This window comes from Crocodylus siamensis, chromosome 14, assembly GCF_052110815.1.
Source record: "Crocodylus siamensis isolate JL-2025a chromosome 14, ASM5211081v1, whole genome shotgun sequence".
NCBI lineage: Eukaryota > Metazoa > Chordata > Crocodylia > Crocodylidae > Crocodylus > Crocodylus siamensis.
Window position 1 is genome coordinate 18,984,321 of NC_143408.1, and position 26,481 is coordinate 19,010,801.

Consider the following 26,481-nt stretch of genomic DNA (forward strand, 5'->3'; position numbering starts at 1 on the left):
TTCTTTTGAAACTGATCAAGAAAGTGAAAGGATCCCAAATTCTTTCTAGTTTTCAGCTCTACTTTGGAATTTAAAGATAAATTTTTCATATGCTGCTGTATGAATAATTAAATCTAGTCATTTTGTGAATCATTGTCTGCTTCCTGAGCCCCTTATGTTGAACAGATATAGATACCAAACGGCTCCATGTGTGATCAGAGCAGGAAGAAAATAAAGATTTCAGCAAAAATCTAGTTCTCCAGCAGTTCTGGGATTTTCACTGTCAAACCTCACCAGCTTTTTCTTCACTTGCTCTTTTGTTAAAAAGCATGTTGTACGCCTGATGAGGCAAAGAATTCCCAAAATATGCAAAGGAAATTGCCAGGCAAGAAAATGTTCAAGATGAATTGCTGCTTAATTCCCATGTATTCTGTAACTGCATCTGATTCTTTCTGATTAAAAGGGATCACTCCCTGTTCTCAAATTCCTTGCAAATAAAGTTCAGGGGACAAGCATCAGCTGAATATGGTAACTTGAAGGTGGTGATCTAGTAAGATCCTTGCCACTTCGTCAGGGATCTTTCTGTTGTCCTTAAGTTACCCAGCCATGCAATAGCAGGTGCCTTCAAGAATTTATTCCTGAAGAAATCAAACTGCCTGTGATAATCTGGAACAAAGATAGGAAGCTTCATTCTTTCTGCTGTTATCATCTGTTAAGATGTTATCAGCACCCTAAATATTCTGGTAAACTGCTGCTTTTGCACTACAGCAAGCTAGAAAACTTGTATAAACTCTTTTGGCCCATCTCCAAATCTCCCAGATGTAAGAAGAATAGGATTCTGAAGCACCGCTAGGGAATTGTTTTGTCTAATCCCGTTTTCTTGGAAACTGTTATTCAAGGCTGTACAGTATCTCGTGCTGATGGACTCTGTCCAAAGGAAAGAGCTTCAGTAGTAACCTAGTCTCCCCCTACCGTTGCTAAGAGCTCCTGAGACCATTCCCCAAGCTGTTCTCTCCATGTCTGAGTGCACTTTCTTGTGCTCTGCACTGCCAGGTGAAGAAACATGTGCGCAGTTTCCATTCGGAAAAGATTTACCAGTGTACAGAATGCGACAAGGCTTTCTGTCGTCCCGACAAGCTGCGGCTCCACATGCTGAGACACTCGGACCGCAAGGACTTCCTGTGTTCCACCTGTGGCAAGCAGTTCAAGGTAATGTACCTAATGGATTGTGGCATTCCTGATGGGAGAGTGGATCGCTGCTTTCTCCCTCTTTTGTCAACCTGATTGTCATCTTGGAAATGGAAGCAATCAACCCAGGTAGACATGCTAGGTTAGCATGTGATGTGTATACTGAAGCATACAAGTTGTAAGGAAGCATGATTCTCTCTGCTCTGGCCTGAACAAGTTGTTTGTATATCATCTCTTGTAATAAGCTTGTTTAACATCCCTGGGACAGCTCCATCTATCTTCCAGCTACTTGTAAAGAGTCTGCTCATTTCATAGTTTAAGCGAAAACACCATTAATGTGCTGCTCCTCATTACTTGGTTTAGAAAGCCTATTTTACTGACACCAATGGATTAATAATCCAAAGAAACCAAGAAAAATAAGTTGTAATGAACTGCCATGGATGTTTAGCCCTATAATTACAACTCCAAATAGAAGTTCGACTATAGACATTTTAAAGGGACAGTATGAAGCTGAGCTGAATCACCAGGAAGCTGGCAAAGGAAAGCTAAAATCCTGTAAATGCATGAAGGATTTTTCCGGTTAGAATAATGGTATCAGTCTGGTCATTGTGAAACTGCAGGTGCTTCAACCTTTTAAAAGTTAAAATGACCCAATCATACCATCAACAATTAAAGGTCAGGTAAAATGGTGTTATCTCTGTTGGCCAAGGAAAGGATTACTTTGTAGGAAAAGTAACGGAACTGGGAAGATGTAATAAGTAGTGATGCTGAGAGCAAGGCATTTTTTAATCTCTTTTAAGTCTCAGATTTCCCCACGGTGTGTGATTTAATATAGAATTTATGGTATCTTTGGAGGATTATTTTATTCTTGTAAAGCATTCGGAGATGACATCGTCCATAACGGTGTAAAATGTTACTACACTGTTACGTATTATGATTATAAAGCCATTCTCAACAGAGGTAAGATCACCCCTAGTAGTTTCTGTTATCGTAAGGCAGAATGTAGGACAAAAATAAAGAAGGTAAAATGACAGCCACATAGTGTGCTTTTAAACAGAACTCCCCAGTAACATCACATGCCTTGTTACTTTAAGTATAGCAAATAGCAGTTTCCCACGGTATTTTCCCCTTCCATTATGTATGTACTTGTGAAAAATGCTATAATTTAGCCCTGGAAATCTCTGTCCACAATTAGCCAATACAGGTGCCAAGCCTCAGCTCTGTCTTCAAGGGGCAAGTTTCACTGCCATCAACAGTTATGCTTTTGTGCCAATTCAGGTGATGAGGATTATTTTGCCACTAGGAACTGGACTGAGATCTATGGGCTCATCTTGCACAGAACCCCAAATTAGTATGAGTTGGGTAACAGCTTTCATTCCCTATCAGCCTGAGCTGGAGTTGGACCAGAAACCAGGAAATGAAGAGTTCTGAAACTTAGCAATTCTGAGTCTGAGTCCCACAGTCATCAGTGAAGCCTGCAGAAGCAGAAGTTTCCAGCATGCAGTGCTGCATCAGTTCTGTAGCAGCCTGATGGACCCCTATATAGGATGTATTTTGGCCACTAGCCCTTAAGAAACAAATACTGTAAATGCTGACCATTTTTCTTCCTTTCTCACTGTTGCCCTGAACAGAGAAAAGACAAGCTCCGAGAGCACATGCAAAGAATGCACAATCCAGAACGAGAGGCCAAAAAAGCTGATCGAATCGGCCGCTCCAAAGCCTTCAAGCCTCGGATAGCTTCTACTGACTATGAGAGCTTTGTGTTCAAATGTCGACTGTGCATGATGGGGTTCCGGAGGAGAGGCATGCTGGTCAGTGTCTACATGCGAGCAATAAACTTTGTCACTTAGAAAATGGTTTGCTGCACCTAACAATTTCTGATTTTCAGGTGATTAGAATGCAGGGTGTAGAAAAAACTGTGAGGTTCTTATAAGATGTCCTTTCTTTCCTGTTTAGTTTGCCCTCTCCCATATCCATCCATCTCTCCCATTTTATCACATCTGTTTCTTTCATGTCTACTTGTCTATCATGTCTCTAAGGTGCCTGTCATCATGGTATCTAGGCACTGTGATTTATAAGCGAGCCATCATAGTGGTGTCTGAGCACCAAGTATACAATTAAGAACAATTACAAACAAGATGCAGGCTTTATCATTCAGTGTCTGTACATTGCTCTGTTACTGAATGGAGTTTCTTTGGGCCCTCCTTCTGCCCCCTACTATCTTTCTTTCCTTTTTTTTTCCTTTTCATTCTTCTTGTGAGGGTCCTCTCCCAGCTATGTCCTTTTATTGTGGGGGAGAAAAGGGGCTGTGCAAACAGACTTCATGCTGCATTCCTTGAGGACTCAAGCAGATTATGATCCCTGCTTGGAAAGGATTCTACAACCAGGGATCTCCTGCTGAGAACACTTTACCCCCCAGCCCTGTGGAGTTTAAGCCCATTCCCTTCCTTTTCTCATCTTTGATCCTGCATGAATGTGATCACATCTGGCCCTCCTTGTGAGGTTACCAGAGAAGAGGCTGAGTGCTTTGGGGACCTTATTACAGATCCCTGCTGCAGTGCTGCCCTGAGTCAGCCAGTCAGCATTTGAAATTGTATCTCACAAAGGATTTTCTGTTGCACCGACTCAAAGCGAATTAGGGTAGTGTGTATAGGGAGAATTCAGCTGAGGGAATGTGTACTGTAGTAATGTTGCTTTTCCCTTCAGCAGTTCTTTCAGCCAGAGAAATTGTAAATGGGATCTAGTATGACCAGGTTAACCTTCGGCAGTTGACCACAAGTGTATGTTAACCCTGTGCCATCAGATGAGTTATGTGCTGCTGGTTAGCAACAGTGCATTTTCCTGGTGGGATGTGACATTGTAGAAACACTGACTTCCCATGTCCACAAGAAGAGGCAATTGTATAGCTTCCAGCTGTAACATGCTCCCTATTCTGTTTTCTTTCTTTCTCTTAGGTGAATCATTTATCAAAGAGACATCCAGACATGAAAATAGAAGAGGTGCCAGAGCTAACATTGCCCATCATCAAACCCAACAGAGATTACTTCTGTCAGTATTGTGATAAGGTATGTAAGAATATCACACATTAGAGTGTAGCAAAGCTATAGGCTTATGTGTAACAAATTTGTCTACATGTGTAGACATCTGGCAGAGCTTGTCATTTTCTTGAGAAAATATCTAATTGAACTGGCCAGTAGCATTATTCCTGCCAGCACTAGCAAAGCAGAAATGAAAATGAAATGCTCTGAGATACCTGAAAATTTAGTTCTGTTTCTCTCCTCTTTGTTTTGGATATTTTTGAAGTCTGTGGAGCTTGAAGGTTTTAAGGATACAGTGGCAGATCTCTTTGTTGATGGCTTTGATCTAGTAGAACATATGCATATGTATAATCCTGTTCAAGTCTTTACACTGCACAAGGCTGTGGGCCTGATTTTCATCAACTACTCCTTTTGGCTTGCAAGTGTCTAAAAATCAGGGCCTACATCCTTTTATTAGGAGCTGCCTACTTCTTAGCCATATGGCAGTGATTCTCAATATTCAGGATAGCCTGCAGCTTCCTTTGCTTTGGCTTTGGATACTTACACTTTCAGGATGCAACTTACTCACTGAGCTCCATTTTTATGTAGGCTTTCATTTATCATGGAAAATGCCCCAGCATGTCTTGTCATCTATCACCGATGCCAGAGTCCCTGGTGTACAGGAGAGCCCTGTTCCTAGCGGGATGCTTCCCAGATTGGTTTAGCTTGCTATTTGTTTTTGCTTTTTTTTTTAATTACATGATTACACAAGATTATTATGTTGGGTTTTGTAGCTTCCATGCTACATCTAATGAGACTAGATTTAGAAGAGTCCTGCTGATTACTTAAGGTTATTAAAAAGTCTCTAATACTTTAAGCAAGAGTACGTATCCCCGGTGGCTAGACAAATTCCAATTTGGGTGTTTACAGTCCCAATCCCTGACATTTCCCTTTAGAGTATCAGTTGAATAGAGTTTTCCTCACTTCCTGACTGAATTAATTGTTTAGTACTGATTTACTGCACACTGTCAAACAGTTTCCACATTCCACCCTAGAGGGAGTTGCTCTCAGTAGCTGACAAAAAGGTGTGATACTTGTGTGTATGCATGTATGTGTGTATAGATAAAACCTAAAATATTTGTAATATCAATTGAATATGGATATTTTATAATATCCCTATTAATGGAGACATGTTAACTTTCTGGATGGAAACAAACAAATGCTATCTGTTTTCTGCACTGCCATCAGTGTTACACTGCTCTCATTCCAGTCATTTTTCCTGCAGGTGTACAAAAGTGCCAGCAAACGCAAAGCACATATCTTGAAAAACCACCCTGGTGCTGCGCTACCTCCAAGTATCCGGAAATTACGCCCGGCAGGCCCAGGCGAGCCAGACCCCATGCTGAGTACCCACACCCAGTTGACGGGCACAATAGCTACTCCGCCAGTCTGTTGTCCTCACTGTTCCAAACAATATAGTAGCAAGGTACAGTGAATGTGTCCCTGCTTCCAAACACTGCTCCTCCCCTCTCTTCCCCCTGCCCCTCTCTCTCTCTCTCTCTCTCTCTCTCTCCTCCCCAGTGAAGTCTAGTCATTGTCCTTGTAATCCATCAATCCATGGGGCTTGGTCTCTCATCATGAGTCAGACAAATTATTTCAAACTGAGTGCTAACAAAGTTGTGAGCAGTTTACTATATTTACAGTTTGCAAAGGAAGGGACTGTTTAGTGGTTAGATTAGGAAACTGGTGGGGTTCCTGGGTTCTATTCCAAGCTCTGTCTTGAATTGCTGTATGAGGTTGTGTAAAGTACTCCATCTGTCTGTGCTTCAGTTGGAGGAGAAAATCCTTGCTTCTCCTGGATAAAGGAGTTTCAGTGTGATTTCACCGCCCCCCTTTTCCAGGGCTGAGTCCTAACAAATTTTGGTTTTCCAGAAGCAGACTGACAGGGTACAAACAGGGCTTTCACTCAGCATTTCATGCCTCTGCCAATTTTTAAAATAAATCTGAATATTTGCCTGGATTTTCAGTAATGCTTTCTGATTTTCAAATGCCTCGCTTTTGGGTAACCCGGTTCAGATATCCTGGGTCTGACTTTGAGAGATGATGGGCGTCCACAAGCTCCAACCACAGATTTTCAGCCCATCTCAAAATAGGCAGAAGACATCCCAAGCTAGTCATCCAGAATATCAGGGCTGTTTTAGAGAATGTTGCCCGCAGGTCTGGTTATTCAAAGATGTACTTCTAGATTTGTTTAGGCAATGGATTTCTTTTTTTAAGGTTGTTAGAGAGGAAAGAGAGGGTCAGTGACAGAAGAGAGACTTTCTTCTGTCATCTCAGAAGGGTGTGTACTTGGCACATGTACTTGGCAGTGCTAGTGAAAGGATTTCAAAGAATCACAAAGTTTGAGGCAAGGTCTGCTTAATACAAACACAGTCACAGTGCTTTTTGTTTCCTCATTGGTCCCTTGAGCATTGCACGGTTTGAATTACAATGCTCATTGTTTGGGCAAAGCAAAGAGCTAAGATTCACACAACTGCTGATTTCACTTGCATCAGAGATGATCTGTTGGCCTGCTCCCAAATTCTCTTCTACATCTTTCCACAGACCAAGATGGTACAACATATTCGCAAGAAGCATCCTGAGTTTGCTCAACTCCCTAACACAATACACACGCCATTGGCAGCAGCTGTCATCAGTTCTACGCCAGCAGTTTTAACCACTGACAGTACCACTGGAGAGACAGTTGTGGTAAGGATGAAAAAAATGTTAAACCGGGCAATGCAAGTGAAACAGCCAAAGATCCTGGGTTGTAGCTATAAGCACTTATTGACGCCATCACTTTGGTGTTATGAACTTTGTCAAGAAATTACTATAAATCAGTATTTTGGGGCCATTTTAGACTCAAGGCGTACCTTGGAATGTCAACTCTTGGTTTTCACTTGATTTTTTGATAACACAAAAATAATAGAGCAGTTCTTCTGTTGCAAAGAACTCAGGAAGACCACAGCAGGCCAGAATGCTTTTTAACTCTCTGGAGTCCTATGTGAAATCTCTGGGTTTATCTTATGAATCATGTTTGCACACCTAACAGTGCTAACATTGGGCATCTATACAGGTGCTCTGGGGTGGAGGGTGGGAGTGCTTTAATTAGAGTGGTTTTGAGAGCTACTCTAATTAAAGTGCCTACAGCATCACATGTATTCAGCATCCTGCACTTCCAAATGGCGGCCAGGGCGATTGAACTAAAGTTCATACAATAAGCTTTAGTTAAAGCACCCCTGCTGGAATTTTGAAGTGCGGGGACACTGAGGCTGCTGGAGCGCGATTAATCAAGTCTGTTCCAACACGTGCTAATTAGCATGCATCGGAACAGATGTTTGGCATGTGTATAGGTGCCCATTGTGTGGCACTCCAGGGCACCCCTGGAAGGATCTCAAGGTACTGTAGCTCTGATTAAGAATCACTGCTGTAGATCTGAGTATCAAACTCTTCTGACCTTGTGGCCAGATGAGTGGCATGGGACCAGACCTGGGCCAGAAGAATGGTCAAGGGCTGGCCCCTGCAGGCTGGATTGAGCCCACAGCACCCTCCCTACCCCACATGCCAGAACCAGTGCCTGTGGCACTTGCTCCAGCTGGTCCAGGATTGAGTTGCCTGCAGTGGACACTCTGGCCAGATCAGATGAGAGCTGCATGTGGTGCTCACTTTAACTGGTCCAGGGTGGACTCTGCGTGCAGTGTGTGTCCCAGACTGGCCGGAGGAGGCACCAAATCTCTTGCATGTGAGGGACCTATGGAGCCTTCCCCCACAGCCCCACATGCTGGATCCAGTGGTCTACCCAGTCCAGGACTGCAGTGCCTACTTTGGGATCTGTGCTGCATATGATGCCTCCCCTGGACTGATCGGAGGAGGCACCACTTGTGGCACAGTCCCAGAGCAGGTGCTGCATCTGGCATGTGAGGGAGAGGGGGAGGGTCCTGGACTGGCCCTGGGGACTGGATGATGTGGCTCTGCAGGATGTATCTGATATCCTTGCTATAGATCATTCCTGCCATTGAAGTTTTACATTATATTTTTGTTCTCCCAGGGGATTTATATTTCCATTTTTTAGAGCTCTGAGGATGTACTTATTTCCTAAGTCCGGTTTCTCCAGTTCTCAATATCCATAGGCTGGAGACTCAAATGATACTTTTGAATGCACCTAACTGACTTAGGACCACGAGTCCCAGTGAAAATCTGAGAACCTGTGCTCTTAACACACATAGTCAGTTTGGAAAATCATGTCCTCTGTCCTGATGGAGGAGGACTGGATGCAGTTCCCTTCGGTACAACGTGGAGTGAATATAATAGCACCCTTTAATCAATCAGATGGGTGCTGTTGAGTGATATGAGCCTCTCACCATCAACCGCAGTTAAGCTTGTGGCTTCCACAACATACCAGCTGTCAAGACAGTGAAGAGAGAGGCTAGATAATTGATCTTGTGTCTCCTCAATGGCACTAAGTGTTGGAGGGCGGCTCCCCTGCAGTATTTTAGAAACCAATTATCCACACACAAACCATTATTGCAAGATTGTGCTTTGAAGCTATAAATAACAGTGACCGTAGTTTGCTTGAAATAGGGCAGATTCACCCCTGTCCTATTCACCCTATTCCTGGTTTAATGCATCTCATTAGCTGAACGTTATGTTTTACCTCATATTCTGTAAATAAGGTAACACATTTTGCTCCAGTGGGAAAAGTTAGTTGAAATAGGTTTGGAGAACATATTCTCCAAGCACAGATTGGACCCTGGGGCAGACAAAGTTTCCGTTGCCATAAAGAATAATTTAGAGCTGGCAAATATAACAACTGTATTTTCTGTGCATTATGATCACATTTAAAAATCTCAAGCAGGATCTGGGCAGAACAAGCGCTCCCAGTGGCATCATTGCTGCCAGACTCCAATTAAGCAGAGCTCCATGTGCAGTAAGCTCTTGTAAATAACTGATTAGTTTCCAGTGATTCAGATTAGGTTTCCAGAGCCCTGAAATAATTACAAACATGTAAAGTATTTTGTCCAGCAGATAATATTGGATGATGAAGTCTGTCTCTCTCTCCCCACCCCAGACAACGGATTTACTGACCCAAGCAATGACAGAACTGTCCCAGACCCTCACCACAGACTATCGAACACCACAGGGAGATTACCAGCGAATCCAATACATCCCTGTGTCCCAGTCCACAGCTGGCCTGCAGCAGCCCCAGCACATACAGCTGCAGGTTGTGCAAGTGGCCCAGGTAGGTTTCTTACTAATGACTAAATTGTCTCTTACCTCCCTCAGTCCTAAATTGTGCCAGTTTTGGAGATTTTTTTTTTAATTTCATGATAGAGAAAGGTAGATATTGTCGGAAGACTGATGCTCTGGGTTTTATCCCTAGAAAAATACAGAATTAGTGCAAACTTCCCTCATATTCCACTTTTACCATGTGTTCTACCTCTGTTCTGATGGGAAAGGATGTAGAATGTGATATAGAGGTTTCTGTGGTCCATTCTGTTTTTGGCATCTGATGAAGCTTCCAGTAAGGAGACCAGTTATGGAAATAGTATCTGATGAAGTGGGTTGTTGCCTATGAAAGCTCATGCCCCTGAACCAGTTAGTCTTTAAGGTGCCACCCTGCCCTGCCTTCTGCTGGGAATAATCTCTCTGGTGTAGACACTAGTGCACTGCGTTAGGAGGAAGATCACCATCTCTTCTTCAAACAGGCACCCATACAGCCATCACTGAGGTTTGCGACCCAGGAGTTGGTAAAGTGTATCAGGGGGTGACCCACTTCTACATTTGTGAGCAGTAACTCATAGATTTTTATTTTTAGGGCCCTGGAGCCAAAATTTGCAAGTTTGGAAAGTGTTTGCTTTACTTTTGCATTAACTGTTGGAGGATTCATTTTCTGTGACGTTCAGTAACTGCCTTAAAAATAAATGTAGAACATAACAGGATTAGGTGATCTGGGGAAAATGGACTTCAGGCAGCTCTAAGTACTCACGAGAGCCCTTTTAAATCTATCAGTTGCTGATTGCTTGGATGGATCTGAAATTGCCGGATAGTTGGTATTTAAGTCTTAAGTCTTTTTTTGTTTCTCCTTTTTAGCAATGCCACGCCTCTTGTTAGTGATGCCCTAAACAATATAGCCGTTTAACATTATTAACAGATGAAGATTTAATGATGCAGCTGTTTTGAATTCTTATGGCTGCAGTTTTCCATTATCTTAACAAGATGTGATGCCTCTAATTAAATTACTATATTAATTAGAAGTTGTTGCCCCAAAGAGTCTTTAATAAAATAATAGAAATTACTCCTGTTCTGTCTGATGTAGATCTGTAGCTAATCATAGCATGTTCTTAAATGTGTGAATACATATATTTACGGGGAGGGAGTTGCTTAGGGCACTGTCCTAACTCTTGGGAGACCTCGCCACAGGATCCATTCTCTGCTGTAGGTGTCTTGTATGATCTTGGGCAAGTCACTTAGCCTTTCTGTTTCCTCACCTGTCAAAGTACTTTTAGTAGTTAAGGTAATTGTCCATTGCAGCTTCTAAGTTTGTCATTCGGCTTCCATCATGCCACAGTTTTCTTGTGTTGCTTAAAAATTAGCAATATCCTCCCTTTGTACCACACATTGATCACTGGGGATTATTCTTTAATATTTTTAATTTGGTAGTGCCCAGAGATCCTGATCAGGATCATGGCCCCATTGTTCAAAGCATTATACAGTAAAATGATGGACACTGTCCCTTTCTCAAAAGAATCTACAGTTTCTAGCTCTGTTTTGATTTGTCCCAGGCTACCTCACCTCACCAGTCCCAACACTCTACTGTGGATGTTGGACAGCTGCACGACCCTCAGACGTACACCCAGCATGCCATCCAGGTGCAGCATATCCAGGTCACAGAGCCAACCTCAGCAACTCAGTCATCATCACAGGTATCCCACACTTTTAGTGTAAAGAGAATTACCCATGACAGGATGCACAAGCTCGAACCTTGGACAGCTTAATCTGCAGCAGCTTTATCCAGAGCATTCCCCTTGAACTCCCATGAAAAACTGCCCATGAAATGGGTACTCTTTGAAATCGTTAGATAGTTCCCAGTTGGTCCAATTTATCTTACCATATGCAGGGTAATTATGGAGACACAGTAGGTGGGCATATTTATGTCTCCATATGATTAAGGCAGTGTGACACATTAACAGATGTATGAATATGGGCCATCCCCACAGGGAACCTCCAGGAAATAGGTGCATCATCTGAAGGTGTTGTTACACATTAACTTGAATATGTGTTAAGGGCCCTTTAAAACAGGAGTGTCCACACATTAGGGCAGAGAAACACAGTGCTAAGGGTCCTCAGATTGGGTCAGAGATAATCCTCTTCCATTGAGGATTGTCTGTAACTGGTTTTGGGCAGCTCACGTTGCAGTCATGTATGACTGCTCCATAGGCCCAAAGCCAGTTAGGAGTGGTCCTCCAGCATCCCAAGAGGAACCACTTCCAGTCGCTCTATCTTTCTTCATAGTGACAGCACCTAAAGGTAAGAATCCCTCCTCTCCTCCCACTCCAGGTTTTTCCTGGCCCCCAGGGCTCCCCCTGTTCCTGCTCCCACTCCTGGGGCTCCTCCTCTGCCCCCACCCCACTGGTCCTTGTGGCTTGCCTCCATTTCCTGTGTCTCCCAGCTCACTTGTAGCTTCTGGTACTGTCCTAGGGGAGCGGGGAGGGAAGAGGAACTCACCTGCCTAGCCACCACCACTGTGGCTGGGCTACTACTGCTCTTCAGGCTAAGCCCAGCCCAGAGGATAGCTGGAAGGCAAGTTCCCCTTCCCTGCTTGCTCTGCTGGGACAACTCCAGGAGTTGCAGGTGAGCTGGCTGCTGGAGGGTGTGTCCAATCTGAGGATGCAAGGGGGCTGGCTTGATCTGGGGGTGGGGTAGGCAGTGCAGTGGACCCAGTCCTGGGAGGAGGGGGCATTGGTGGTGTGGCAGGTCTGATCTGGAGGGAGGGAGCAGACACTGAGCCCAGTGTCAGCTTGATCCAGGCGGCGGGGGTGTGAACCCCTTCCCGTACTGTCCTGGATTGGGCTTGCACCCTGGATCCCTGCTCACTGCCCCCTTCCCCTCATCCCAGGAGCTCCTGGCTTAACCTGTGGCTCCTGGCACTGACCTGGTAAACCAAGCAGGGAAGAAGAACCAGCTTGCCACCACTACTTGCTCTCTGGGCTGGTCTCAGCCCAGAAGGTAGTAGTGGCCTGGTGACAGTGGCAAGTGGGTTCATTCCCCTTTCCTGCTGCTCTCCTGGGACATCTCTGGCAGTACAGGTGAACCAGGGGACATGAAGGCCAGGGAGGATGGGGAAGCCCCAACGGGCAGGGAGGGAGCTCTGGGAGTTAAGGGGACAAGGTACAGCAGGGGGCTTGATCCAGGCAGTGGGGGGCAGCAGGGACACAGTCAGGACAGGCAGGGGCTGGCAGGCCCAATGGGACCCTTCCAGCCCCTGGCTGCCACAGTCCAGGCCCCCTACTCTGCCCTTGAGAACAGGTGATGCGGGCAGGCTCAGAAGCCAACTTGGTTCTTAGCCATGCCCCTGATCACCAGCCCTCTAAGGGCAGGTCAGAGCAGTGCACATTACAGGGGGCATTAGCCCTCAATGTGCAGCTGCTTAAACCACATGCTAATGTTGACACCAATTACAAGTAGCACGTGCTAAGTGTAATAAGGCCTTGAGAGTGCCAGAGGTTTGATGATGGCTGTAATACAGATATTTACTCTGCTGAGAGCTGCACTGAAAACACTGATTCCTGTCTTGCTGACAGTCTGGTTGACTGTCATTCAGTGCTAACCCAGGCTGAGGTTTACATGGGATTAGTGTCAAACTCCTGTCACTGATACAGCAGCACAAATGTAAGTTTCAGCATGCCGGAATGTAAACAATAATATGTGCTTTTGTGGTCTTGTTCTAGGTGGGAAGTCAGCCACTGAGTCCCTCCTCACAACAATCGCAGCAGGAACTCAGCCCTTCCCAAATGCAGACCAACACATCGGCACAAAACCAAACCCTCCAACAGCAGCAAACCTCCTCGGTCCAACACACATACTTACCCAGCACGTGGAACTCATTTCGTAGCTACCGTAAGTATCAGGAATGTGGGAACAGTGCCACTGACTCCCTGGAGCAGGCACATGTCTGTCCTTGACTGTGGATTGCCCACACATGCAGTCTGAAAGCACTCACACAGGGGTGACGTGAAATGGGCTTTTCATGCCAAGTATAAATAACTTGTTGTACAGTTCTGAGAGGCTGGAACCATTATGTGTCCTTGAGTAGTGCATGCTTAAGGAGTTCTTCATCTGTGGTGACAACAGGATGTGATGTCTAGAAAAGGGCCAGATTCTCAGCTGATGGCACTTGGAAAAGCTCCACTGAAGTCAATAGTGCTATGTTATTTTCACTATTAGAAAACTGGTTTCATGTGCCTGATTTGTTCAGCAAGGAGGGCTTAATCTTTGCAGGGAAAATTCACAAAAAGCCTAACATGTAAATCTGGCCACCTTAATCTTGCAACCCATAGAGACAGCAGATGCCAACATGCAATCACCATTTCATTTGAGCAGTCCTGCTGCATTGCATCCTGGAACCTCTCTTTCCACTTACCTCCACAGAAAAGCAGGATGATCAGAGGGCATATACTATAGCAGTCTCTGGGCTTGCTTTAGAACAGTGGTTCTCCACCTTTTTAGACTCAAGGCACCCTGCCATAACTTTTTGTGAATTGAGCAGCACATCATTTATATGTTGTAGTGCTTACCCGCTTGAAGAGTGGCTGGGAAGGAGGAGCAGTCAGCAGGGAAGAGCCTGCACTGCAGTGAGTGGGGAGAGGAGGAGCAGCTGGAAGGAAGAGCCTGTACCTACCTGTCTTATCTCCTCACCCCCCACAGTACCCTTCAAAGGCTGTCATGGTACCCTGGTTGGGAGTCACTGCATTAGACCTTCTGACCACTCTTATCGTCTTCCTTTACTAACCTATGAGAGTGTTTGACTATGTTTTTTCCAAATTCTACCTTTTAGCATCTGAGATTCAGATGATGGCCATCCCACAGGGTCAATATGTGATTGCAGAGACTCCTGTCACCACAGTAAATACAGGGCAAGTGAAAGCAGTCACCCAGGTAAGCAGGAGGGTGCAGCTTTTGTTCTGGGGGGAGAAATAAAGCTTAGCCATAAGGTCTAACCGTATTAGAGAACACCAAAACAGTAATCAGGGGCACATGAAGTAGAGAACATGGTAATGGTAGTGTCACAATAGGGGAACAGTTGTGTTTAAATTGGAAGCTAACATGAAAACTGAATGTGTCTGCATAGGAGTGTGTGGCAGATGGGATTACATAATTTAAAGCATAATAGGCTTTCTGCAGTACTTGGACCAGCTACCATATTGGGACAGAATCCATAGCCAAGAAGGCAGTCAAGAAGTTATATGACCTACCTGGTCAAAATCGCCCTGGAATGAGGAGGAATGGATTAGGGTTTTTTGGACTCCTTAACGGAGAAAATGATTTGTTTAGTAGGAAGGAAGCAGTCATGCCCTTCCAGGAAAGCAGTTTCTTACTTTTGAAATAGTAGCATGGTACTTTAAGAAATAAGGAAAACTGAAGGTGCTTGCAAGTTCTGAATTTGACACGCACACACGCGCACACACACACACACACCTTTGAGGAGCTGGCTACAGATATCATGTTTGTTCTGAAATAAATCATTTTATCCTGGGACAAAGTTCAGCTGTTTAGATGTCCACATCTGTTGTCCCAGAATAAATCCTAAAAATGTTAGAAGTACTAACAGTTTATCCCAGGACATTGCAAAGTGTATCTGAACAATTATCTCAGGACTGCATTGTTGAATCAATGGTAGAAAAGTGGCAGTGCATTCAGCTGCTCACTGAACCCTGACTAGAAGGGCAATGTTTGTACACGTAAATCCTGGGATGGTTTTGTTCTGGCATAAAGAGGCACAACTTTTCTAGGGACAAATGCAACGTCTGTTTCTTGCCATTGAGTTCATTGCACTGAATACAGAGACTATCCACTTGGATAAATATTTGAAAGATCAAAGCTCAAATTATTATCAATTTTAGTTATAAATTTAGGCAATATACTTGAATTTAATTTTCAAAACAGTATTTTTGGATGCCTTTGCGGTTTCAATTTCTGCATAACTGAATGGTCTGAATGACCTCTCAGTGGAAGCTTCCAATGTACTGAAAGTACCTTGCAAGAGAGCCAACATATTCATGGAAAGTAGAACACAGAAAATGCAAGTTTGACTTAAGTGCAAGGTAGAATAATAGACTTTCACAATGGTTGTGAGGTAAATCCAGTTGTTTAATTTTAATTTCTAGGAGATGTGTTAATTACACTGGTTTTGGCCTATGATAGATTAACCCTTCGTAAGGGAGTCCAGCATACATTATGACAAATTGAAAGCATCTTATTTGTGTTGTGCTTGTTTCCATAGTTGTTTAAACATGATACAGATCTTTCATTCTTGCCAAAATATCTCCCAGCAGATAAAATATAAAAAATTTTTAGAGAAAGATGGGTTTTCAGCTAGTATGAAACATTTGTGTAATTTTGCTTTACCCTGCAGACTCATTATGTGATATCTGAAGGTCAAACCGATTTGGATGTAAAACAGAACTCTTCACTCTCCAGTGGGGTTCAGGTGGGCGTGTCTCAGCCACCAGCCCACTCAGATCCCTTGGAAGCACAAGCAACCAATCAACAGCAAACAACCCAATACATCATCACTACGACCACCAATGGAAACGGAGGCAGTGAAGTGCACATCACAAAACCAAGAACTTTCCCAGCAGAACATGAGTGAAGAAATCCTTCAGTGTCACCTGACCATAAGGACAGCCACCCTCCAAAAAACAACCCCTCCCCTGGGTCTCATGGAGCTCATTATGTTTTCAAGTATTCGTTCACTTCAGCTAACATCTTGGAGTTCTTGCTAATGCTTTAAGGGGGTCCAAAGTCTCAGCGACAATTTAAAAGGTACCCTTAAAATCCTTGTGGGGTCCCACCATTTTATGCAGCTCTTTAATAGACAAGAGAAGTCAGGAAATGAAAACTATGCTTGCTCTACTTTTTTGGCATGTCTGATGACCCTTATTTTCCTTTGTGGAAGTATTTACAGTGTACAACATTTAGTGTAACAGTAGAGGAGATGACTTGTCAAACAAATGGCTAAATGGCGATTTATGCTCTGTGTATATTTTTAACATCAACAGTTAAACAAAACAGCATAATTTAAACTGCCTGTGTTGTTAGCTGTATGTTGGAACTGCTCCCTCTGTCTTTGCTTTTTAAATGGCCAAGAAGGAAGGGCACTTACCAGCGTGGTAAGAAGCAGATCACTTAGGAAGATGGAGCAGCAGCAAAACAAAGACTCTTTGTGTGTGTGTGTGGGACAGACGTAACAATGAAGCTGTGAAGCTGTGCAGAAACAGTCAATTAAATTATTATTTTTGCAGCCCATTAGAACTGTTTACATATTGTCTGCCTTGCCCTGCCAAGCAGTTCTAGGGAGAATGAAAGGTATAGTCTTGAAACCTCAACACTTGGATGAATGGATTGAAATCATAGTAGCACATGATGGTAAACACTGAGCCTATGCTGTGTTCCCCCTACACTAACTAGGAACTCTTCTTTCACCTGTAAACAAGTGAAAGGCTCAGTAATGGTTTAACCTGCACAGCAGCTTTTGCTGTGTCCTATGATGATGGTTGTATCAGGAGAGAATGGATGGAGGGGAAACAAGTGGATGTTTTTACCCTGATTTGATCATTTTAAAGTAAAAAGGCACTCAAAAACCAGTGCCTTGCAGTTGCTGTTTGAGACATACTTTAACCTGAAACATTGGAAGAGAACCTCTCTAACCTCCTCTCCCTATGCACACCCCTTTGCAGACACTGAGGTAGTTATCTCTAATGCTGCCTCAAAATGTGTGTATTTTTTCCCCATGAAGGTTGGATGGAAAGTTGATTACTCACATTTTCCGTGGATCTTGTTAACGATGCACTGTAATTCCTACGGACTGTTTCATAAAATGACCAGCCTTGGACTCAGGAAACACAAAAAAGAACACTAGTCGACCACTATTAAAAGGACAATGAAAGCCATCCCAAAGGATTGCCTGTGTTCATAAACCTGGTCTATGTACAGAACTTGTCACGCTTTGGGACCAGGAGAAAGGGAAGCTCTACTTTTAAGGCAGTTTGTTTTTCCTTCAGTTGCTCCTCTTCAAGGGTCTGGTTGGTTGGGGGGGGGGGGGTTTGTCTTTAAACCAAATGGAAGGGGACCATTTTCACTTTACCTGGGAGAATATGACTGCAGCTCCAAGTACTGTTGATGGGGGAGATACTGTATATGCCTAAACCTCTAGAAATTCTGCCTCAAAAGTCATCCCAGAATGCCAGTATAATAGGATAAATTTATTCCAGGAAGTGTAAGATTTGGTTGCAACAGCATTTCATGACATTAGAGACATCAGTAGGTTGAATAATTCTTTTCCAGTGCCGCACTGAGTGTGAATATGCAACCCTTCCTTCCATCGGTATTCCCACCAATTTTGATGGGATTACTTATGCAAGTGAGGACTCCAATACGCACAGAAGTTGCAGTACCAAGCCCTATGAAGCTAACATTTAAACGTAAGAGAACAAGCTGAAGTCATGAGGTAACACCATAACTGGAGTACTGGAAAGCTTACTTGCTGGCAAGACCTCATGCCACATATCACGTTAATATGGAGTGTAAATCGTTACTGTGCATGATGAAACAAGCCCTGTCAAAATATGGTAACAGCTCAGCATTGCTTTGGGGTAGCCTTGAAGTGATTTGCCAAAATGTAGATTAAATTTGTGCCTGGGATCTCGCTTCTTTTATCGTCCCAAAATGCTGGGGCATTAAAAAGCCTCTTTGAAGATATTAAGGGCCTGGGTCCTGATCCACACACAGTGCATTGAAATTAATGAGTGTCTTTCTTTTTCCGTAGTGGATTTCAGTCAGCCCTTTTCTTGCAGTGGTGCTAATCTACTGCAGTTCTCATTAATTTCATCCAGAGTTGTGGATGCTGAGCACTTTTGAAATTGGGCCCTTGGTTTCGTTGTTTGTGTGGGAGAGGAAGTTCACTGCCCTGTTTTGCCTCTCAGGTTCTTGTTCAAGAGAGGAGGCTTTCCTCAGACTGCCAGATGATGTAGTGACACTGTCATGAAAATTCAAAGAGCCAAATATATGCAACAAATGAAGGGAAGTGGAAAATATGGAAATGTCATGTGGCAAGTAGTTACTGTTTTATGGAAGTATTTTAAAGTCTTAAAAGGCTCAGTTTTCATACATGAAAATTGAACCTTTTTTCCTTTAAATTGTTGTAAATGTAGAGTTTAAAAAACTATTTTTTTCTTTGACTTTGTTTAGAAAGTATCACAAAATGTGGACACTTGTTTTTGTACCAGTTCTTTCAGGATGAACACAAGCCCAGTGTTATGGAAAGCAGTTTCAAAATGGCCTCTTTGAATGTGCATCTTGCTTATCCAGGAGTCTGTCCTTTTTTTCCACAGCAGCATCATACACAGAATCACCAGCCAGAGATCAGTGTGCTGGTTCACTTCATGTCCCAAATTAATGGATGCATGAGAGGATGTTCTTCCCTGAGAATTAAGCATCATGCATATTCATTCCAAGTTAATGAGTTGGCTGATTATAATGATTACACAGATGTGGAGAAAGAGCAGCAGACAGGGCCCAGTTTTGCAGCTTAGAAATCCTACAGCATGTCAGTACTGCAGGACCCCCTTAAACAAGAAACAGCTTTCATGGACTTCCACAGTGCAAGACACAGGAATTTTTGCTGAACCAGCCGAAAGGTCTCTTTGTCCCCTAAATAATGTTCCATCGGAGCTTAATTCTGGAATTCACTTCTTTTGCTCACTGCGAGCTAAATTCTGCCCTAAGAATATGCTAAGGGAGTCCTCTTTGGCTTCATTGGGGGTCCCTGTGCTCATGCCTCCCGAGTGCAAAAGTTGGCACCAATTCCTTACTCTCCAAAAGGATCATACCTGAGCTTTTTCAAAGGATTACTAGAACACCTGGGACTAAATCTGGATGTTTCATGAGACATTGAATCTGACATACGTTGCATCATTCTGACCCTGTTATTTAAATGTGTATGTTTATTGTACATTCAGTGACTGTTATAGTGTTAATAGTCTTGTGCTACCTGGCAGGTGTAAAAACAAAAATAATAAATCTTTTCTTTTTTTACATACCAAACATGACCTGTGCATTCAGGAAGGTGAGGTCATCTGTACTGCCACGTATATGTAATCATTGTTTCATTAAAACTTTTTGTCTCCACATCCTGGGGAAGGGACCAGGCTTTTCCTGAGTCTCCAATGCCTCACACACATTGTGGTGGCTACCCAGGATAAAATATAGGCAGATCAAATCTATCCCAAAGTCAGTCGCGTGACTATAAGTAGACACCACAAGATGACTGGTAGCCTTTGAGAGCATGGGTTTCAGTCCAGATGTCCACAGCACGAGAAAAAAAGAAGTAGGGGATTTGTTGGAAGTCTCAGCAAAGGCTTCACCTTGAATGGGTCAAGGAGCCTTATTATGCTCCTTTTCTTCCAAAATCCATCTTGAGCCAGGGTAGAGTTGAGACGCATGTCTGCACTTCCTGTGTCAGCGAGACGCCGAAGACGTGAGCGAGGCTTCTCCAGAACTGGAGAGACCAGGGGTGCTTAATGTATGGCCTGCTGGGCTACCGGAGGGCGCTGTATGGCCAGATCCTGCTCTCCTGCTGCCTGTGCCCCTGCCTCGGCTGTGGGCTCCCGTGCTGTTGCTGGGCCCGTGGCAGCTCCTGGCCCAGGAGGAGCCCCTGTGCGTTTGGCACCCCAGGATACACTGTAGCTGTGAGGCAGGTTGGGGGGGCTGGTTTGGTAAGAGGTGCTGGAAACGCCTGGAGAGAAGGACATCTGCGCCAACAGCCCCATGGGTTCTTTAATGTCCCGCTTGACATTTTGTGGTGCATTTTTTGCCCAAATAGCACAAAACTCGAGAACGGGTATCTGACAATAATGTTTTCCCTTTAAGAAAGTTTCCTAGGACTATGGAAATTAAATGACATGATCGTATATTGGATGCTCAAAATTATCATATTTGCTGAAAAACTATTGTTCCCTGAAAAAAATGTGCAAAAAAGTAGGCGTATAAATCTTCTCTTTTACTTTGTATTGCACAGCGTAATTTGCCAGTGAATGAGGGAGAACCGGGTCATCAAGTTGAAGCATTTCTTTATTTCGGGGCAAGGAAGTCCTTCTTGACAGCAAGCCGGGAAATCGGTGATGACTCCTGGACACTGAGCTGGGCTTTGCATTTGCTGCAACTAGTGGCCTCAAAACTCGCCTTACATTTTGCAGGCGAGGCTCTTTTGAGGAGATGCGATCTCTTTTATTAGAGCAACTCAGGAGCTGGAGGGAAAAAGTTATTTTTTTCCAACTACTGAGTTAGTCTAATCAAAGAGATCACATCTCCTCAAAAGAGCCTCGCCTGCCTCTGTCCTTAGACGACCAAAAACCCATCCTACATTTTGGGATACAAAAAACCTAGAACTCTCGGTTCCAAAACGATGCCTTTTATTAAACTCACTGGGAAATCGGAAGAAAAATGGTCCTTTTCTGCATGTTGAACACTTTTTTTTTTCCCCCTACTGTTTTTGATTGCATGTCACACGAGGGTAAAAAAAATTATTGCATCGATACGACACTGACCGCACCCGCTCAGCCCACTCCGCGCAGGGTTAAGCGCTGGAGTCGGGCCCCCGCCCGCACTCCACTGCGCATGCGTGATGGGCTGTGCCCATCCACCTCGCGGGGGAGGGAGGAGAGGGCGCATGCGCAGGAGGCTCGCGGGCCTGGTGGGTGCCGCTCGGGGTGCGCATGCGCGGTGCCCCCTCCCCGGGGAAGCGGAAGGAGCCGTCGCGGCCTGGACCTGGCGCGCTGAACGGTGAGGGGGGTCCGGGCTGTGGGGCAGCCTCGTGTCGCGGGGGATCTGGCACTGACCGAGCCCTGGGTCTGCCCCGAGCCCAATACGGGGCGCCGCCCCTGAACGATCATTTGGGCGGGGGGAGTTCCCCTCTGATACCGACTTCTTGCGGGACCCCGGGCACGTCCCTTAGCTCCTCTGCACTGGGACAAGGGCTGCCCCCCCAGCTGAAACTCGGGGTTTGCGTGAGCCGGGCTCACAGCGGTATCGTTACAGAACCGGAAATCTCCCCGGGGTCACGGTTCAGTTGGGAGACAGAGAGAGGAGCCTGTAGCTGCCGTTCACCACTTCGCTCCTGTTGTTGCGAATCCAGGTCCAACGTCTCGTGCTTGCTTGCAGGGGAGGTCAGCCTGAGCCCGCCGTGCTGCTGGCCCTGGCTCCTGGCTTTTAATGCTGTCAGCGTCTGACGACCGGGGTCGTGTTGCTTGCCAAAGGTATTGACTCCCTGCTCCGAATCCACTTCATTTCTAAGGGATGCTCTTCAACTGTAAGATGCTGGATCAACCCCTGCTATATTGTGGGCGGGGTGAGATCAGCGTAGCTGTTTCTCAGTAAACGTGTGAGCGATTAATTAATTTTGGTCGATTCCCATGTTAGGACTTGGGCCGCGGTCCTCATACGCAGCCCCGTGGGTTGGGGTTTGGCAACCCATGGCACACATGTCCGTTAGTGGCACGTGGAGACGTTTTCCCCAGCATGCTAGGAGGCGTTCAAGGAAATTGCTTTAAAATATATATGTTTAAGTTGCTGCTCCAGGCTCTCTTAAGATGGCTGTCTGTGTCCCCGGGCTGTGCCCTCCAGCCCAGTCTGGTCCCCAGGGTAGCTGCGGGAGTCCCGCCTGGGCAAGGGCAGCACCTGGGTCCCAGGACCGGGCACTCGGGGCAGGATCTGGGTGGTGTGGGGAGAAGTAGGTGCAGGGGGAGGCGCTGCAGGTAGGTCAGCTCTGCTGGCCCCTTGGGAAAGCAAGGCCTGGAGGGGAGCGTGGCTGCCCTGGGGCTCTGCAGCCTCTGGCCTTAGTGGGCTGGCAGGCAGGGGCATCCAGCAGCCCCTGAGGTGGGGCCCGGTCCAGCCCGCGCAGCTCCATGGGGATGGGCTGCAGCCACCTTAGCCAGGAGGGGAGGCTGTCTGGTCAGAGCAGGATGCTGGGTTTGGGAGGCTCTGGACTCGGCTCAGCCTCCCTGCGTGCCATGTTTACTGTGAGTGGGGCTGAGCTGCCCCTGGTGCAAGGGCCTGGCTGTGGGAAACCTCCTGGATCCCAGGAATAGCTGCTGTGGCTGCTCCAGCCTAGGTGGGCCCCAGTCTTGCCCACCCTCAGCTCCCCTCCAGGGGCCGGGGCTCAGGCAGGGGTTGTGCAGGACCGCTCCCAGCTGGCTTGGCCACGCTCATGCATGCCTTCTGGTAGATGCTGGTGGAGGGGCCAGGCCTGCGCTGTCCTGCCCTGTGCCCTGAGGCATGTGTTGTAATCACTGCCAGCACAGAGCTGATCCCAGGGTCCAGAGCCCCAGCACCTCAGGGTGGGTGGCAGGGAAGGGGCATAGGATTGCGCTGCCTCGGACCCCTCCACTACTGTCTGCACACAGCAGCCACTGACACAAAACCTGGTTGGCGTCTGGAGCCCACAGGGGTGGTCCTAAGAGGGGGCTGTGGCCACTGCAAAATTCACCTTAATCCCCCTCCCCGTATCCACCTCTCCAGCACCTCCCGGGCTGCTGCTGCCTGCCCCACTTCTGAGCCCAGCCCACCCACCAAGGAGCGCTGCACCTTTGCAGGCTCAGCTTTGGGAGGCGGGCACCAGCAACCCTGCTGAGAGCAGTGGCTATGGGGGAGGTCGGAAAGTGGCCATAGCCCCTCCCAAGCCCCCTCTAGCGCTGTCCCTGCAGCTAGCTGATGGGCGGGCCCTGGGCTGGGGCCTCGGTGGACTGCGCTGCAGCCTGAACTCCAGCTCCCCAGGGAAGCACAGGGGCTGCGCTGAGCCCAAGGCATCATTGGTTGGACTTTGTCCTGTGGCCCACCAGCCCAGCCACATGTGTGCGTGTGTACACACATGTCTGGTTATGTGTGTGAGTGTCTGGTTTTATGTGCATCCGTGTGCATGTCTGGTTGTATGTACACGTGTAGTATAGGAAGTTTTATTTACTGTTGCCAGGTTTAGAAATTTCAGAAAACCTGATATTTATTGTCAGACTTGCTCATCTTAGCAGATCTGTAGCTTGAAGTATATTCTATGACACGTAATGGGAAATACTGTTTATTTCCGGGAGGGTTTTTATATGCTTACTCTTTGAAGCCCCATTCCTGGGAAGTTTTTGTCCTTTTTGGTTTGCATTGCCTGCAAGTTTCGCTCTCTTGATAAATAAATAAAACCGATTTTTGTCTAGGCAATTCTTTAGAAATCCCGTTGGAAGTGTTGTGAGACTTTAAGCATGAGTCATATTGTCAGAGTGAATTTAACGTAAAAGACATCTGAATTCAAACCTGCATGCTACTTTCTGTATGAGAACATGTTTTTAATTTGGATTTAAACATTCATCAGCTGTATTTCACTCTAGTATTGCATTGCTGAAATCAAACTGACATTCACCAGCCCAGTCTTATTACTAGAGTGTAATGACAACAAAATATAAACTACATTAAAAATGAAAATGATGTAACATGGAAGTGACACAAGTAAGAACATTTTAGAGCTATCAGTATTAATCAGCTAGTGTCCATTTCTGCTTCTCTGAGATTCTGCATGTATACCTTAGGTCTGTGCACTTGCACATCTCAACTGAAAGTGGAAGCTTCCTGTATTTTTGATGTATTGTTGAATTTACCACTGCTAGCGCATTGGTGGAGCACAATTACCCATTCAGTATAATTGGTTGACTACCCAGTTTTATGCACCCATTTTGTTAAATGCATGTTCTAAAAAAATAATTCAGTATCAGTTGCATCAGAGATGTGTGGGCTTCATTGTTAGATTAGGTGATGGCAATAGATGGGGTAGTTGTGTGATGTTTGTTTGTTTGTTTTGTTTTGTTCAGGGTCATAAAGAAGAGTGAAGAATGGATTCTCTGGATCATATGCTGACAGATCCTTTGGAGCTAGGACCATGTGGGGAAGGAAATGGTGCACGAATCATGGAGGACTGTATGCTGGGTGCAACAAGAGTTAGCCTGCCAGAGGACCTTTTAGAGGATGTGGGTGGTACTAAGAGCACTGTTTACTTCCAAAGTCCTTGACAGACAATGTTTTCAACACCCTTGGAAAATAGATAAATACTCTTACTTTATCTCTGTGAAACAGTAAGGAGTAAAGAAGAGATAATATTTTCGGGTATTGCATTCCCTATTGAAAAAGGGTGTTTTTTAGAAAACAACTTATTGTTTAGTTTGCTCTTTGTTTAAATCAACTTAATAACTTGTTCCCTTTACAAATCTACCCTTGAAACTGCTCTTTGTGTAATAACTCTGATTTTTCTCTGTCTCATGGCCTCATGACTGAAATCATTTAATTTGCTCACCTTTTAGTGTCTTTATTCCTACTACTTTCCACAGCCTAGCCTGTTGTCTTGTCATCTTTAACTGTAGTTAAAATGCCTTGAGGGATTCACATTTGTTAAGGGTGCTCGGAGGCATTCTGTTTCACTTTTGTTTTGTTTTTGTTTTTGTTTTGTTCTGTTTTTTTAGCCTGAGATCTTTTTTGAAGTTGTCAGCTTGTCTACATGGCAGGAGGTGCTTACAGATTCACAGCGCGACCACCTGAAAAAGTTCCTGCCTCATTTCCCTGAAAATAATGCTGAACACCAGAACAAACTCATTTCATCTCTTTTCAGTGGAGAGAACTTCCGCTTTGGAAATCCATTGCACATTGCACAGAAACTCTTCCGGGGTCAGTGTCAGCCCACTTTTAACTTTGTTTTTAATTGGATTGTATTGTGTAGGCTTCTGGGTGAAAATCAACAGCCTGAAGCACTCTTCAGCTGCACAATTGGTACAGATTGGACAGCCCCATATGCTGCTTTGCAGCATTCTTCACATTTAAGTAGGACTCATGCAGGAAAAGATGAAACTTTGGTCTTTGACCTCTTTTCTAAGACAGTCAGAAAGGGGTTCAGTCAGTGGCAATTGTTCTGTTTCTGTGATTTTTATGCCTCTCTGTTGAGACCTCAACTTATTTCTCAGAGGATGCTGTATCATGGCAACAAATCCTTGATTTGCTGACCTAGAACAGTGAGGCTGCATATCTGATTACCACTCCTGAGAAATCTGCTCTTTAATACTGTAATTCATTCTTCAGTGTAGCAAGAGCTACCACAGTATCTGGATTAATTAGGAAGCAAAAATATAGGACATTTTAATTTTTGCTTTTAAAAAAACACTCTTCTTCACTCGCAGCTGAGCATTTATTCTTTTCTGCAGATGGACATTTTAATCCTGAAGTTGTGAAATACAGACAACTCTGTTTCAAGTCCCAATACAAGCGCTACCTGAGTTCCCAGCAGCAGTACTTCTACCGGTTGCTCAAGCAGATCCTTGCCTCCCGCAACGTAAGTGCCTGCAGGGTGCAGTGATAAGCCTGATGCATTATATGAAGAGCAGGATAAGCGGGTATGTTTGTCTGAGATCAAAGGATTCAGTATGGGCTTGTCTAGCCAGTTTTCAGCTAGTTTTAAAAAAGAATACTGCAGTTCTTATTTTCAATCTTTTACTGAAAGGATTTTGGACAGTTTCACAGATATTGAGTATCTTATTCTGAAACTAACCATATATCGCTTACACACTTACCTCTCAGGACTTTGTTTTACAAACTATAAGCAGTTTTGCCCTCTCTTTCCTCCCCCCCTTCCTATCAATTCAGTACTCTTACACTGTACTATTTTACAGCTAGTTGACCATCAGTTTGCCAGATTTCTCCAGCATCAGCTGGAAAGCAGCAAAACTGGAATAGAATAATTTTCCTGACTTTCTGTGCTGATGGTTTTCCCGTCCGTTAGAACCATTAGTACTTACTTTGCTCTGTTGTAACTGTTAGTCCTTTCTCCTTTCATTTTAATTGTGGTATTTTGGCTTTTAAAGACATTGAATTTGGAATGCAAAGAACATAGGCTATGGTTATCTGCTAACCTTCTTTGATAAAGCAGTATTGCTTACTAAACTTAGCTTGCAAAGTTGGCTGG

General features: G+C 44.9%; 2 protein-coding genes across 7 annotated transcripts in view; both read left to right on the plus strand.

The window, feature by feature from the left end:
- PRDM10 (PR/SET domain 10) overlaps positions 1–19,544 on the plus strand; it is a 69,302-nt gene extending 49,758 nt beyond the window's left edge. For all 4 annotated transcript variants that reach the window (XM_090027573.1, XM_090027576.1, XM_090027574.1 and 1 more), the window contains 10 exons: positions 1,033–1,188; positions 2,799–2,978; positions 4,122–4,232; positions 5,470–5,670; positions 6,789–6,932; positions 9,292–9,462; positions 11,006–11,146; positions 13,172–13,340; positions 14,278–14,378; positions 15,856–19,544. In XM_090027573.1, coding sequence (XP_089883699.1) covers positions 1,033–1,188; positions 2,799–2,978; positions 4,122–4,232; positions 5,470–5,670; positions 6,789–6,932; positions 9,292–9,462; positions 11,006–11,146; positions 13,172–13,340; positions 14,278–14,378; positions 15,856–16,092 — 1,611 coding nt within the window. In that variant the 3' untranslated portion in view covers positions 16,093–19,544. The remainder of the gene's footprint in view (positions 1–1,032; positions 1,189–2,798; positions 2,979–4,121; positions 4,233–5,469; positions 5,671–6,788; positions 6,933–9,291; positions 9,463–11,005; positions 11,147–13,171; positions 13,341–14,277; positions 14,379–15,855) is intronic.
- Positions 19,545–21,220: 1,676 nt separating this feature from the next.
- The window catches only part of NFRKB (nuclear factor related to kappaB binding protein), a 32,410-nt gene continuing 27,149 nt past the window's right edge, over positions 21,221–26,481 (plus strand). For 2 of the 3 annotated variants that reach the window (XM_090027342.1, XM_090027344.1), the window contains exons 1-5: positions 21,221–21,281; positions 21,660–21,754; positions 24,347–24,502; positions 24,992–25,193; positions 25,724–25,851. In XM_090027342.1, coding sequence (XP_089883468.1) covers positions 24,368–24,502; positions 24,992–25,193; positions 25,724–25,851 — 465 coding nt within the window. In that variant the 5' untranslated portion in view covers positions 21,221–21,281; positions 21,660–21,754; positions 24,347–24,367. Of the gene's footprint in view, positions 21,282–21,331; positions 21,755–24,346; positions 24,503–24,991; positions 25,194–25,723; positions 25,852–26,481 lie in introns of those variants that run through there. The other variant, XM_090027343.1, reaches the window with a different exon arrangement.